The 15071-nt window shown below is 41.6% G+C and overlaps 2 protein-coding genes and 1 pseudogene across 3 annotated transcripts in view; 1 reads left to right on the top strand and 2 right to left on the bottom strand.

Annotated features, from left to right (window-relative positions):
* Nucleotides 1-3544: 3544 nt before the first annotated feature.
* Nucleotides 3545-6165, bottom strand: LOC139419243 (suppressor of tumorigenicity 14 protein-like; annotated as a pseudogene).
* A 5792-nt stretch (nucleotides 6166-11957) lies between these two features.
* LOC139418570 (WD repeat-containing protein 73-like) lies at nucleotides 11958-14802 on the top strand. The gene is made up of 8 exons (XM_071168138.1): nucleotides 11958-12069; nucleotides 12298-12365; nucleotides 12476-12561; nucleotides 12664-12752; nucleotides 12834-12901; nucleotides 13094-13258; nucleotides 13384-13752; nucleotides 13904-14802. The coding sequence occupies exons 1-8, from the start codon at nucleotides 12008-12010 to the stop codon at nucleotides 14140-14142; spliced, it is 1146 nt and encodes a 381-aa protein (XP_071024239.1). The 5' UTR covers nucleotides 11958-12007; the 3' UTR covers nucleotides 14143-14802.
* LOC139418569 (sialidase-3-like) overlaps nucleotides 14517-15071 on the bottom strand; it is a 2709-nt gene continuing 2154 nt past the window's right edge. For both annotated transcript variants that reach the window (XM_071168136.1, XM_071168137.1), the window contains exon 3: nucleotides 14517-15071. This exon is cut by the window's right edge and continues 1370 nt beyond it. The gene's annotated coding sequence lies outside the window, so the exon portion shown is untranslated.

The following is a 15071-nucleotide window of genomic DNA, read 5'->3' as shown; positions in this document are numbered from 1 at the left end:
TTACATGAAGTTGATGCAAAGAGTCAATATTTGCAGTGTTGACCCTTCTTTTTCAAGACCTCTGCAATCCGCCCTGGCATGCTGTCAATTAACTTCTGGGCCACATCCTGACTGATGGCAGCCCATTCTTGCATAATCAATGCTTGGAGTTTGTCAGAATTTGTGGGGTTTTGTTTGTCCACCCGCCTCTTGAGGATTGACCACAAGTTCTCAATGGGTTTAAGGTCTGGGGAGTTTCCTGGCCATGCCCCAAAATATCAATGTTTTGTTCCCCGAGCCACTTAGTTTTCACTTTTGCCTTATGGCAAGGTGCTCCATCATGCTGGAAAAGGCATTGTTTGTCACCAAACTGTTCCTGTATGGTTGGGAGAAGTTGCTCTCGGAGGATGTGTTGGTACCATTCTTTATTCATGGCTGTCTTCTTAGGTAAAATTGTGAGTGAGCCCACTCCCTTGGCTGAGAAGCAACCCCACACATGAATGGTCTCAGGATGCTTTATTGTTGGCATGACACAAGACTGATGGTAGCGCTCACCTTGTCTTCTCTAGATAAGCTTTTTTCCGGATGCCCCAAACAATCGGAAAGGGGATTCATCCGAGAAAATGACTTTACCTGAGTCCTCAGCAGTCCAATCCCTGTACCTTTTGCAGAATATCAATCTGTCCCTGATGTTTTTCCTGGAGAGAAGTGGCCTCTTTTTGCTGCCCTTCTTGATACCATGCCATCCTCCAAAAGTCTTTGCCTCACTGTGCGTGCAGATGCACTCTCACCTGCCTGCTGCCATTCCTGAGCAAGCTCTGTACTGGTGGTGCCATGATCCCGCAGCTGAATCAACTTTAGGAGACGGTCCTGGCGCTTGCTGGACTTTCTTGGGCGCCCTGAAGCCTTCTTCACAACAATTGAACCGCTCTCCTTGAAGTTCTTGATGATCCGATAAATGGTTGATTTAGGTGCAATTTTACTGGCAGCAGTATCCTTGCCTGTGAAGCCCTTTTTGTGCAAAGCAATGATGATGGCACGTGTTTCATTGCAGGTAAATATGGTTGACAGAGGAAGAACAATGATTCCAAGCACCACCCTCCTTTTGAAGCTTTCAGTCTGTTATTCAAACTCAATCAGCATGACAGAGTGATCTCCAGCATTGTCCTCTTTAAACAATCACACCTGTGTTAACAAGAGAATCACTGACATGTCAGCTGGTCCTTTTGTGGCAGGGCTGAAATGGAGTGGAAATGTTTTTGGGGGATTCAGTTCATTTGCATGGCAAAGAGGGACTTTGCAATTAATTGCAATGCATCTGATCACTCTTCATAACATTCTGGAGTATATGCAAATTGCCATCATTCAAACTGAGGCAGCAGGCTTTTTGAAAATTTATATTTGTGTCATTCTCAAAACTTTTGGCCACGACTGTACATTGTGTTTGCGCTGTGTTTGGAAAAACAAATTATTAAAATTTAATATTTTTCATACAAAAACATAATAATATTGACTTCTTGATTTAAAGTAACATTTAGCAGAATTTGAAAAGCTCACTTTCTTTAACGATTGTCACGCCCTGACCTTAGAGATCCTTTATTCTCTATTTTGGGTTAGGTTGGGGTGTGACTAGGGTGGGCATTCTAGTTTGTTATTTCTATGTTGGCCTGGTATGGTACCCAATCAGAGGCAGCTGTCTATCGTTGTCGCTGATTGGGGATCATATTTAGGCAGCCTTTACCCATTGGGTTTTTGTGGGATCTTGTTTTTGGTTAGTTGCCTGTGAGCACGCCATTTGCTGCATGTTTCGGTTGCGGTTTTTGTGAATTTCATCTGAATAAACATGTGGAACTCTACGTACCCTGCGCCTTGGTCCGTTAATTCTACAAACGATCGTGACAAAGAGAATCCACTATGGTAGGAGGAAACAGTGCCACTCTTTGCCCCTCTGCCATTGTTATTGTTTTTGTTTTGTTGACAAAGCAGTGGGTAGCATGAAGGTAAAAAATAGATGCAGTATATATTATGCTGTTCTATTGCACATGCAATGATGTCAGTGAAAAAAAAGTGTTGCTTACAGTAACTTATTTTTGGTTGTAATATCGCAAATGGACTTGGAATTTTCAACATTGAGGTTAAAGGTGAAATCCTTAGTCACAACTCTTTCAGGCTCCTGAGTGGCGCAGTGGTCTAAGGCACTGCATCGCAGTGCTAGCTGTGCCTCTAGAGATTCTGGGTTCGAGTCCAGTCTCTGTCGTGGCCGACTGGGAGACCCGGGGACAATTGCACAATTGGCCCAGCATTGGTTGGGTTGAGGGTTGGCTGGCAGGGATGTCCTTGTCCCATAGCGCACTAGTGACTCGTGTGGCCGGCCGGGCACAGTGCACGCCGACACGGTGCACAGGTACACAGTGTTTCCTCCGACACATTGGTGCGGCTGGCTTCAGGGTTAAGTGGGCATTGTGTCAAGAAGCAGTGCGGCTTGGTTGGGTTGTGTTTCGGAGGACTCGCAGCTCTCGACCTTCACCTCTCCCGAGTCCGTATGGGAGTTGCAGCAATGAGACAAGACTGTAACTACCAATTCGATAGCACGAAATTGGGGAGATAATGGGGGGGGGGGGGGGGACTGACTTGTTTTCACATCGCATTGTAGATTTTAGCTGTATAAATTATGTACTCGAGTTAACTGATTAAGGGTGCGTTCATAAATTTTCTCTGGCTACTCCGATTTCAGAGCACTCTTGTCTGAGTGTGCATGAACGCAGAATTACTGATGAATTTAATAATATGAATATGCTTCTGCATTGCTTGCTGTTTAGAGTTTTAGGCTGGGTTTCTGGATAGAACTTTGACATCTGCTGATGTAAAGGACATTATAAATACATTTGATTAAATATGGCTGGTGTCAAACGTCAGCAATTTTTTTTTACAATTAAATTGTTGACGGCAGCACAGTTTCAGTCACCAATGCTATGGGTAACATAAACAGCCTAACCAGCTCTGTTAGGGCGAGTAAAATGGTCAGAGTGAGGTGTTTGGGAGAAGCTAGCCAACGTTAGCCAGTTAGCTTGGGTGCTTGTGAGGTCAGATACTTGGATCAACCCTCCTTCTCGGCCAGAGCGTCCAGTGTGCCCTCTGAACGCTCTGACCTGACTTTAGAAACGCCCAGAACCATCTCTGGCACTCCAGATTGAATTTACAAACAAGGTCTCAAAAGAAATCAATGCTTACTAAACTTACTTAATGGTATTTTTCTAAGCAAGATACTAACACAGCCAAAGTGAGTGTACTGTAAGTATGTGAGAATGGCATTTTGTTTAGAAAGTAAGAATTGTGGGTATAACTGTAAAAATATATTTTTTAAACAAATGTGATGGGTCTTGTAGAGTCACCGTAAAGTCGGGTGTTATGCACACTAATCAAAAGCCTGTGGATTTTAAGAAGTTAGACAATGATCTCCTGAGGGCTGAGTGTTGCTCAGGCTCGTCTTCTCTGCTGCAGCCAGACAACCTGGTTTCCCACTCAGCTACACCCGTCTTCTCAGCTATACCCCAGTCCTTGTCTGCTACACCCCAGTCTTCTGGTTTATCCAGTCCCTTGGTGATGTAGATGCCAGGCTTGTTCCTATGGGAACAGCCATCCCCCCCCAGCTCACCACTCCAGCTAGGAAGATAAGTCTACTGACCCCATGAAGAACGGATCTTCAGCAGCTCCCTGTCAGAAGGAGCAGGGCAAAGATGGCATGAAGATAACCTAAAGTAAGGGAGGATAAAACATGCGTCAAGTAGGATAGACTAGCTGCTGGCTGGGTTACCAGACAGGCATCTACTCCTCCTTACAGTACACCAGCACATAACATGTTGGAAGTGGTCTGTCCTTCCTTCAGGATGTTGCACACTGATATTAATGATGCGGACCTATGCCTTCTACAACATTGATGTTAACCTGGGATAGTGAATGACACTCAAGATTCTGTTATTATGAGCCGTCCTCCCCCCAGCAGCCTCCACTGGTTGCGTGTGACAGGGCTGTCTACTTCCATAAGAGCTATGTCGTTGTCAGAGGTGTGGGCGTGGTAGACCGAATGCTGAATGATCTGCTTCAGGTTCTTCTTCACTGTCCAATCTTCAGTCTGACTTTGAACATTAAAGCCCAAGGTAAGCCTCCCATTGTTGAGGATACCTGTTGGAATACACACTCTTAGTTCACGATCCCACATTTCACAAAGATCACAATGATTTTGAAAGCTGAACTGAAAACAGGAGAGGTTACAGGGAACAGTCCTCAGAGCAGTTGGGAAACGTGGCTCAAATGTACAGTAGTGTGAGTGAAATAGTAGGAACAAGAAGGTGAGTACGTACTTGACTTTGACGTCATCTTGGACACAGTGGGCAGCAGTGACAGGCCAGCGGTCGTTGATAACTGAGGCTTCACACACATGGCTATACCCTCGGAGGCGAAGGCTAACTTGCCAGGGTCACTCTCCCTCACTGGAGGCCTGGCCACCCACAATACGGGAGTGTCTGTAAGACCGTGTACCACACTCTGCACACCAGAGGAGGCTGCTGAGGGGAGGACGGCTCATAATAGTGGCTGGAACGGAGCAAACGGAATGGCATCAAACCATGTGTTTGGTGTATTTGATACCATTCCACTGATTCCGCTCCAGCCATTACCACAAGCCTGTCCTCCCCAATTAAGGTGTCACCAACCTCCTATGCTGCACAGAGACACACACACAAACATATTGGCAAATTAATGACATTCAGAAGCTAAAAGTATATCACAATCTAATCTGATTATTCTGACCACTGACCAGACATTTTTTATTTGCATGTGTATCCCCCTATTTTGAAGGGGTAGGCTGAAGAGAAGGGATATTCAACTCTTAACCCATGAGGTCTGGAGCCTGCTGGTTTTCTGTTCTACATGGTAATTAATTGCATCCACCTGGTGTCCCAGGTCTACATCAGTCCCTGATTAGAGGGGAACAATGAAAAGAGGTCCAGAGCTGAGTTTGAGGGCTCTAGAACTAACTTCCAATCAGGACTGTGTATGTAAATATATATACACACACACACAAACTTGTATCAAAAGTCAACAGCAGCAGGAGCAGGAGGCTCCACAAACAATGTACTTTTTTTTTATTTTGAGTAATCAGCTCAACTTCCTGCATTTCAACATAGTTTGTGTAGAAAAATGTCCCAGTTTTATTATGCTATTCTACATATGTCATGAGGCTAAGAGAAAATGTTACAGTTTCAAAGCTAACATCCTGCAATTCTACACTTCTGTGCGGTCGTTTGGTATTCTGGCCCTGCAGACATGCTTGATCAGAGGTGGGTAATGGGAGGGAACATTTGGAGAAGTGAAGGTGCCTTTAAGTCCTGATAGTTTACAGCCACAATCTATGCAGGAAGAGAAACGGATAAGGAGTATCACCACCATTGGGGACACAAAATTATATTTATTCCATAGTTTATCCACAGCAACCAGCTTCACCTTGGCTCTAGGGGAAGCTCAGAGTAAGTGGATCTGAAGCCAGGGAAGTTCTTCTCCTCGTTGGTTACCAGCATCAGCAGCATGACGTTTCCAGAGGAAATGAACGACAGATGCTCATTGCGTTTATAATATCCACATTTCCTGCGCAGAGATCAAAAATGATTTAACTGAGGCAGACAATTGCACTTGGATGGAACTCATTAGTCATGAGCCAGGCATCTGAAGTAAATATCAATGGGAAGATGTTTGTCTCCACTTTCTCACTCTGCCATTGGCACCAGGGAGTCATACACATTGATGAAGTCGTTCTGACAGTCATCCTCCAAGTTGAAGGTGTCAAACTCCAGTTGAACCTTGTAGCCTTGATCAGCATGTAGCCTCCACGCCAAGTCTGTGTTTGGAGGTTACGGAGAATCAGGAAAGCCAGGTCTGTAAGGTGCCTGTGCAACGCTTACGGGTGTGATAGGAATAGGTTTGGAGTGGCTGAGAGACAGACGGACGGACAGACAGGCAGAGTAGACGAGGTCAGTTAGCTGCACATGGATGGCCAGCAAGAAACATAACAATCATGGGTTGAATTTAAACAAATGTACATGTACTGTCTGCTGTCACCCCTGCTCCCGCTCTTCCCCCCAGGCACTCAAGGGCGCCAGGCTGCTCTGCATTACACACTCCTGCCACCATCATTACACACACCTGCCTTCCCTCGACCGTGATGTGTACGACGAGGAACTTAAAACTTTCCACATTCTCCACTGCTGTCCCGCCAATGTGGATAGGGGGGTGCTTAGGCCTAAGGCTGAGAAAATAAGAAGACACAGTGGCAGAATAAGTTCAACCACAAAACCAGAGAGAAAACTCCGGTGAAGTCCAAACAGCATATTGCATGTAACAAACAGTACATGACCTACAGCATGGGAAAAGCAAGTTAATGTTTCCGAAATTTTCGGACTACTAAACAACTACTGATTTAGAACCACAGAGAGTTAGTGCAAGTCGCAAAGAAAACAGGAGCTGCCTCCACTATTCCAGCACCATTTCAACTTTAACATTTCAACATCATCAAATAACTTATGCTTAGTCGAATACAGTGACAACTAAAAAATTAAAAATAAAATGTGTCCATCAACATAAGCTAAATATGTTGTAGCTGTCCATGGCACAAATTTGTTTGTTTGTGTGTGTGTGCGTACTTTCTGCACAAAATTTGAGAGGCATTTTTGTGCATATGGAACATTTCTGGGATCTTTTATTTCAGCTGATGAAACATGGGACTATACATTTATATTTTTGTTCAGTGTATCTGACCACAAGTCAGTACGCTCATGAGGCCACATATGGTATATTTGTTTCTCACTGGAGGGCCAGTAGTCTGTCTGACCAAGCAGCACTAGAGGGCGTAGAACAGGCTACATGTGACTGTGAGTGTACGTGCTTATCATTGTTGTGCAGTTAACAATAGCTCCAGCATCATCAGAGTGGTGTGTTTTGTGCAGTTTGATTGCAGTTTTACAGCATCAGCAGTATCACAAAAACGACTGCCATATTTAGACCTGGGCAGAGCGGTGTGTACTGAAACCCCATGGAAAAGACAGACGGCTGGATGAGGGGTTGGTTTATTTCTAATTAAATAGATGATTGAGTCACCTTAAACTGTGTGATCTGACTTGGAGACCTCATTCTTTTTGAGGGAATCGTTCATGGTGGTAGTTTTGCTCATTCTTCTTCTGACTCTCTTTGCTGGACCATGCTGCAGCTGTCCAGTCATAGAGGTTTATGTAAGTACAAGTAAATTGCATCAGGTACTAAACAAAAGCCCAAATTTGCCTCTCCTCATGTCTCACAAATGTTGAAAAAAAGTATTTGTTAAATCAATTAATTCTTAATCTATGCTGGGCTCTATCATAGGATAGATTCCACAATGTTGTTCTGCCCATGTAGTCAGAAACCTTTCCCTAGTAACAAAGTAACAAAAAGTAACAAAAACAGCCCCACGTTTCCAAGAACCTACACCTGATGTGTTCTGTAAGGATATAGTACCCATTTTAACCCCAAAAAGCACCTTTCTTTCAATAGCACTCTGCAATTGTGATTTGGGCAGTGCCCATCGACTCCTCCCCCTGGGGTGAAATGCTGTATAAATGCAGCATCAGCCCTGGAAATTGCATTTGCCTGAGATCTTAGCGGTACCAAAACATGAAGGGATTGGGCCTGGTTGTCCTTGTACTTCTCCTGATGCTCTCAGCTGTTGAGGGTAAGCAGTGGATAAAGTACCTTGGCTTTGTTATGTCATGGCGCAGGTATGCATCATACCTGTAAAATGGGATTATATTAGTGGATTTTCTGATGTGTATTGGGCAGAAATGAAACGGAATTCCTAACAGTTGATATGCGTTCGGAGTTATTTTACCATTAAAGACATTATTGCAAATGTCTTATTATACAGATCATGCATGTATGATCTTCAATGTTAGTGTTTTAGCCTGACATCAGTCATACTGTTATCATTGATTGATCAACATCAAAGCTCATATAATAACAGTTCCTGATTTGATCAGATGAACATTTGATGTGAAAGTATTCTAGTCATTAGCAAACAACAAATGGTATAGTTGAAAAGTTCTTCTGCTACTTATTCCATGATGGTTTTACTATTCTAACAGCTGATGATGCAGAGATGCAATATTGGACGTGTGGTTATAGAGGACTCTGCAGACGGTTCTGTTATGCCCAAGAATATATTGTTGGACACCATGGTTGTCCTCGCAGATACAGGTACATGAATGATCTATTTGAAATGTACACATGTAACGTTTTGTATCATGTATATTGTCTGAGAGACCTTGATGGTGTCTGATCAGCTTTGTCAGACATCCACAATAACAGTCGTATGTTGGATTTTTGCTGTTCTGATGTAACACTTTTGTGTGCTATTTCCTGACCCTTCAAATTCTGTTGAGTTCTGTCAGCTGAGTATCTGAGAGGACTTTTTGCACAAGCCCTCACTGTGTTTTTGTTCATTATTTGCAGGTGCTGTGCCGTGCGGTTTTAGCAGTGACTGGCAATCTCATACCTGCAGCAGGACATCACAGGCTGAGGACTGGTCTGCCTTTTTGACATGGATTGGATTGAAAGGGGCATAGAAATAGATGATCGTGGTGGCACCTATGGAACTAGTCTGGGAGACTCCTTTGGATAAAGCCTACTGTGAACAAATTGCAAGCCTTATGGTAAACGACAATGACAATGTTTGTGGAAATGTCAGATGATGTCAAGATCAATTGAGCGTATTTTGCTATGGAACCTGAATATGTGTATCTGAAAGCGTGCAGTTGTGACTGCTTTCATTACAGTACGTGGAACATGATACATGGTAATGCAACTAAAATAGAGTTCATTTGTAAAGAAGCACTCAAAGTACTGAAATCATCTCTAAAATACTGTAGGCTCAATCTTATAGTCCACAGTGAAAATTATTTCCATAGCTATTATTAATGCATTTTCAAAAGGTGGATATGCGCTTTGGAGATGAGTGGTTGACTAACAATAAAGGCATAAAAATACTTTAATTGTTGTTTTGTTTTTTATTCAAAATATCAGGTATTTTAATGATATAATGTTAGATGATAGATTCTACTCTGTTGACCAGAACTGATGATAATTCAATAATAAAGGGTGTACCAGGTGCTTTCATTTTACATCCTTTGACTGATGCAATGCTGTTAGTCAATAACATTGTCATGTTGCTTTGGAATGAAAGACATAAGATATATAGATAGACTATATACTCTGAACAGTGGTTGAATCAATGAAAACAAAAAAAATGTTTCCTTTATTTTTTGTAACTTTCTACAAATAACTGGTGTGCTTTGTACAACGAGGGGACAATGACAGTCAAGTGACTGACCCCAATAGCAGCCAGCCAGCCAGCCAGCCAGCAGCTGTGGTGGAATGATGCTTTTGTGAATGAAGTGTAATAATTCATGCTCATGTTTATGTCATCTCACCAGTCGTTCTATGTATGAATATGTTTGTTTGTCATATTCTATGGCATAACTCTTTCACAGGCCATTATGCTATGTTAAATGACAATTTATTACAATGCCATAGCACTGCCTTTTAGTGGAATGGCTTATATCGCAGACACTGCAGATGTACAGTAGCCTCTAGACTTGTTTACCTGCTGCTGTCTTGGACCAGGTCACCGTTCGTTATAGTACAAATATATTGCGACCAATTCACAAATAGTAATACATCACCAAATTATCTAAAACTTGTCACAAAATTCTAATTGATAGCTACTCAGTGCTTTAACTAGTAACAACCTCTTATGGACTAGTAGATATCACTGAAGATATCAGTGCTGGAAAAAGTTCTCAATTGCTATACTTGAGTAAAAGTAAAGATACCTTAATAGAAAATGACTCAAGTAAAAGTGAGTCGCCCAGTAAAATACTACTTGAGTAAAAGTTGGTTTTAAATATACTTAAGTATGAAAAGCAATGGAACTGCTAAAATATACTTAAGTATTAAAAGTTAAAGTATAAATTGTTTCAAATTCCTTATATTAAGCAAACCAGATGGCTCCATTTTTATTTTATTTTTATTGATGGATAGCCAGGGGCACACTCCAACACTCAGAAATGATTTGCAAACTAAGCATGTCTTAAGTGAGTCCGCCAGATCAGAGGCAGTAGGAATGACCAGGGATGTTCTCTTGATAAGTGTGTGAATTGGACCATTTTCCTGTCCTGCTAAGCATTCAAAATGTAACAAGTACTTTTGGGTGTCAGGGAAAATGTACGGAGTATAAAGCACATTATTTTCTTTAGGAATGTAGTGAAATAAAAGTAAAAGTTGGCAAAAAATAAATAGTAAATTACAGATACCCCCCAAAACTACTTAAGTAGTACATTAATGTATTTTTACTTAAGTACTTTACACCACTGGAAGATATGGCTTGTGACTGGCCTGGTGCAGTAGAGGTTAAAGGCATGGATGTTATCTGTAAACAAGTGCCACTGCTTTGTGCACTGCTTTGTATTCTTCGTCTATCAGTCTATCTTTGTACCTCTGCTATTCAGTCAGCACAGCGTGACACTACCACAATGGGGTAAACCCCACAAATCTGTTTACATGAGGCTTTCTATCGTCACAGTTATATCACAGTAAACCACACAGACCTTACACCAGCTGGTTTAGCCCAGCAATTTAGGGGGAGTGAACAGGGTGGGTTTCTGATGTTATTCACTAGTACTTTATTTTGATCAACTGAAACTTTTTCTTTTGAAAAGAGACTTTAACAAATACCCTGCTCTATTTGAAATTAAGAATAATTGTGCCGAGTTGAACGTTGTTTAACAGAAACATGAATGCTCTTTTCTGGAACAACACGGTGTAACTTTGGCTATTTTTCTCTTTAATACTGTACTGTTTGATGTGTATTAAAATAATTAACATTAAAGAGTAAGACTCAGTTATGGGAAGATAATTAAATGTATGCTTTGCTTTGAAAGTGAATCAAAATACGTATATTTTTGACTGGCAGAACAAACCTACCTCCATGTCATGACTGTTCATGGCCTTATCTCTGCAGAGGGCTAACCTGTATCTCTGCAGATAGCTAACCTGTATCTCTGCAGATAGCTAACCTGTAGCTAACCTGAATCTCTGCAGATAGCTAACCTGAATCTCTGCAGATAGCTAACCTGAATCTCTGCAGATAGCTAACCTGTATCTCTTCAGATAGCTAACCTGAATCTCTGCAGATAGCTAACCTGTATCTCTTCAGATAGCTAACCTGTAGCTAACCTGAATCTCTGCAGATAGCTAACCTGTAGCTAACCTGAATCTCTGCAGATAGCTAACCTGTATCTCTTCAGATAGCTAACCTGTAGCTAACCTGAATCTCTGCAGATAGTTAACCTGCTAACCTGTATCTCTGCAGATAGCTAACCTGCTAACCTTTCTGCTCTAAACCAAGTGTAACGTTGCAACCATGACACATCATACAGTCAACTTCTTGACTAGCCGTCAAGTGGGACAAGCACCTAATCAACCACTACTTTTGACTATGGTTTACAGCGACAGTCTGTAAAGATTTCCAGGAATCTTATTTGTCTCATGTGCCGAATACAACAGGTGTTGTAGACCTTACAGTGAAATGTTTACTTACAAGCACTTACCCAACAATGCAGTTATTTTTTCAAGAAAAAAAACAAAGAAAAAAACAAACAAGAAATAAAAGTAACAAATAATTCAAGAGCAGCAGTAAAAACATTATTTTGTTTTTGTTGTCATATTAAATATTAAATCAAGTGCTATTTGCATGTGAAAATGTAATGGGATGGATGTATTTGCTTCATTGTTTATGTTTTGGTTGGTGAACATGGCCCACTCTTTGACTGGATGCGCATTACAGAGTTGCTCTGATCTACACTCCAATCCGCTAGGTGGCAACACGGCTGCTTATCTGCTACTAATCAAATACAGGCGGAGGTACAGAAGTTGTTTAGCGGTGGACGAGATGGGTGAAACCTCTTCGGTTGAGAATGAATTTGATGACTGGTTTATCGAGTCTTTGAAAATGTAAGTACGAATTATTTTGTGAAATAGTGAAAGTGAGTTGAGACTTCCTTGATATATTGAAGTTGCTTAAATCATGCTTCACGTGTCTCTGTGGGAAAACACTAGGGGTACATTCACAGGCGCAATGTTTTAGGACGTTCCAGATAAGACTAGAATATCTCTTAACAGTATATACTTGCTGCACCTGCTCTAAACCGAGTTCAACTTACACACGTAGTTCTCTTTCAGATACAATAATATTCACGAGTATCAACTTGAACATCCTACAAGAGTAATTGAATGGACATCAGAAAAAAGTAGGCCTTTTCATAATTTTCACATTTTACAAGGCTATATAGTATGTTTTGATTATAACCAACCAACCACATTGATTGTGTTTAAATTACTTTTTGTCTTTACCCCACAGCTATATGTGTTGCAGGTTACAGTTCAGATAAAAATGAAATTTTAGAGCTGCTTTTGCCACTGAAACTTTTCAGTGATGATAATCAGGTAATGGATTGAAATGATTAAAGCATGAAACAAAACGTTTCAAGATACCAGTTATGTTTTGGAACGTCACTGACTACCAATGTGTCTATTCAATGTGGGCAGGGTCTTTGTGCAGAACGAGATTTCAAAGTGGTCCATGGAGGTTTCTCCGTTGGCTCCATTCATTGCCTCAAACACATTCCAGGAACAAGGTATATCATAGTACCCATTGATTATGTAACTTCCTTTTGTTGCCATGAGCTTTCATCTTCAAACTGTTGTTTCTTGTTAAGGTGTGTCGTTACCAATGATGGCTTCAACTCCAATCTCCAGGTGTGGGACGTAGGAGGAGACGATTGTGGTGAGTAGACCTACTGTTTCCTTGTCTCCTTTTCTGTATATTACAGTATAATAAGACTGCAGTTCCTATCTGCTCTCCACTTTATACTGCACATTCAAATGATGATTTAAAACCTGATTAGGCCCCAGACAGCATCGGTCTTACCCACATTGAAATCTTATTTCTCTTGCGGGATTTGTCTTCAAATGCTAGATGTCATAAAGAGGACAGGAGTTTTACAACTGAAGAGTGCATCATCAGATAAAGGTGTCAAAATAGCCCCTGGGTTAACTGGAGGCACATGTGTTCTTCATGGCTCTCAGATCAGCGACATTCAACTGACTGAGCTGACGTCAGGGAAGCCACTCTACTCTCTGGGTAATAACCTGTTTTATACAGTGACACTGAAGCATTCCACGCAACTCTAATTTCCTATAGAGTATAATGTTATTGTACAAACACATGTATAACAGTCACGGATATCTTTTTTCCTTCCATCTCAGGGAAAGACATTCCAGATTTACTAAGCTCCCTGCAATTTGTGAGTGGCAGTGTATTTCTCGCTTGTGCCTGCAATGGTGACCTGTATGTGGGGGACACACGGAAGCCTTCTGCACTTCAGAATAACCCAGCTGGAGGGAGAGAGGGCGTCCACTGGTGTATGGGTGTTAAAACAGACCTGTCCTCATCAGATCCATCCTCCTGTAGTGTAGCAAGGCTCTCCTCTGCCTGCCAAGTGGTTGTGTCTGATCTAAGGGACCTAAGAGCCCCCTTGTGTCAAGCCCAGCTTCATGTCCAGAGGAAAACTACCAGTGATGATTTCATGAAGGTGACATGGGCGCCCGCTTTAGACAACTGTCTTGCTGTGTCAGGTGAGCAAAATGTCACACCTTCATCCTGCTTTATGTAATTAATTAATGTCTTATGGATAGTACAAAGTCATTTCTTGCTTTCTAAATATATGTTCCAATTGAAGGCTCTTGTAATACAGAACTTTTCCATTGAATTTGTCTTCCCGTCTAGGTTTTGATGGAATGGTGCAAATCTACGACACTGCCTCTTGGAGACCAGAGTTGATGGAATTCCAGCCTCTTTTTATCCACCGAGGTCACATGATGTCCGATGATCAGTTTGACACTTCATCAGCTGTGGTCACCACTCATGTTTGGCATCCAAGTCGACCCAGGACTGTCCTCTCTGCTGCTGTAGACGGGTCTGTGCATGTATGGGACTGGGTCGACAAAGCCACTGCCAGCTGTTGACATTCAAACACACTTGCAGCTCAATGTTAATCATTATGCAGCTTTAAACCTTGCCTGAAGTCGACGTGTCCTTTTCATTATGTAAGGAATATGTAAAGCACTATTTGTGATAAGATGCCACTTGTTTGTTTTCCCATTCTTATGAGTAGTTGTTATTCCCATACTGTACACACATTTGCATGGAAGAGGTATTCTGGGTTTGTACTACTATATTTTGTAAGAGACATTTGACTATAACATTATCATTAAACTGATCTCTTCATGTACCTGCTAAATAAGACAAACCCTGGACCATGAACCTAAAGGTGGACGGCAGTATCACTTGCATTGCATTTTCTTCGCTCACAATATTATGTCAATCAAAAAGATAAACACAGCTTGTTAGAATTTTATTTTCAAAAGAGAGCTCTGCATGCCATTCACATGAATGATTAACAATGTTTTTATGCATCTTCTGCATAGCCAAGGATGCAGGCAGGATAGTAATGTGGAGGTAGTTGAGGCAGAACTACTATTGTAGCATCATTTAGAGATAAGGAACATATTCAACTCATTTTGAACATTGGAGTTATCACCTGTGCATTAGCAGGCACTAGAGAGGCTCACTGTCAGTGCATTACATAGGGTCTGAACAACAGCATACATTTTTAACAAAAAAAACATTTAGAAATTAAGTAGTCCTACATTTACAGTGCTATGTGTACTGTTTGTGGACAGTCCAACATAAGATAGAAAGTGCTTAAAGACCAGAATGGAGTGTGGGTTTAGGAAGTCAATGCAGTTGGAACAGATGAGTCACAGTAGATGAGCAACCACTTGATGATACAGGGATGTCTGTTCATTCAATAGGGCGCATGACTTAAAGTAACGCCTGAGGAGCAGAAGTGTTGCCTGATCGTGGCCTGTGGGTGGTTGTAGTCTTCAAAGGG

This window comes from Oncorhynchus clarkii, chromosome 10, assembly GCF_045791955.1.
Source record: "Oncorhynchus clarkii lewisi isolate Uvic-CL-2024 chromosome 10, UVic_Ocla_1.0, whole genome shotgun sequence".
In the NCBI taxonomy this organism is placed as follows: domain Eukaryota; kingdom Metazoa; phylum Chordata; class Actinopteri; order Salmoniformes; family Salmonidae; genus Oncorhynchus; species Oncorhynchus clarkii.
Note: the sequence above shows the minus strand (reverse complement) of the source record. Positions and strands in the feature narration are given on the sequence as shown.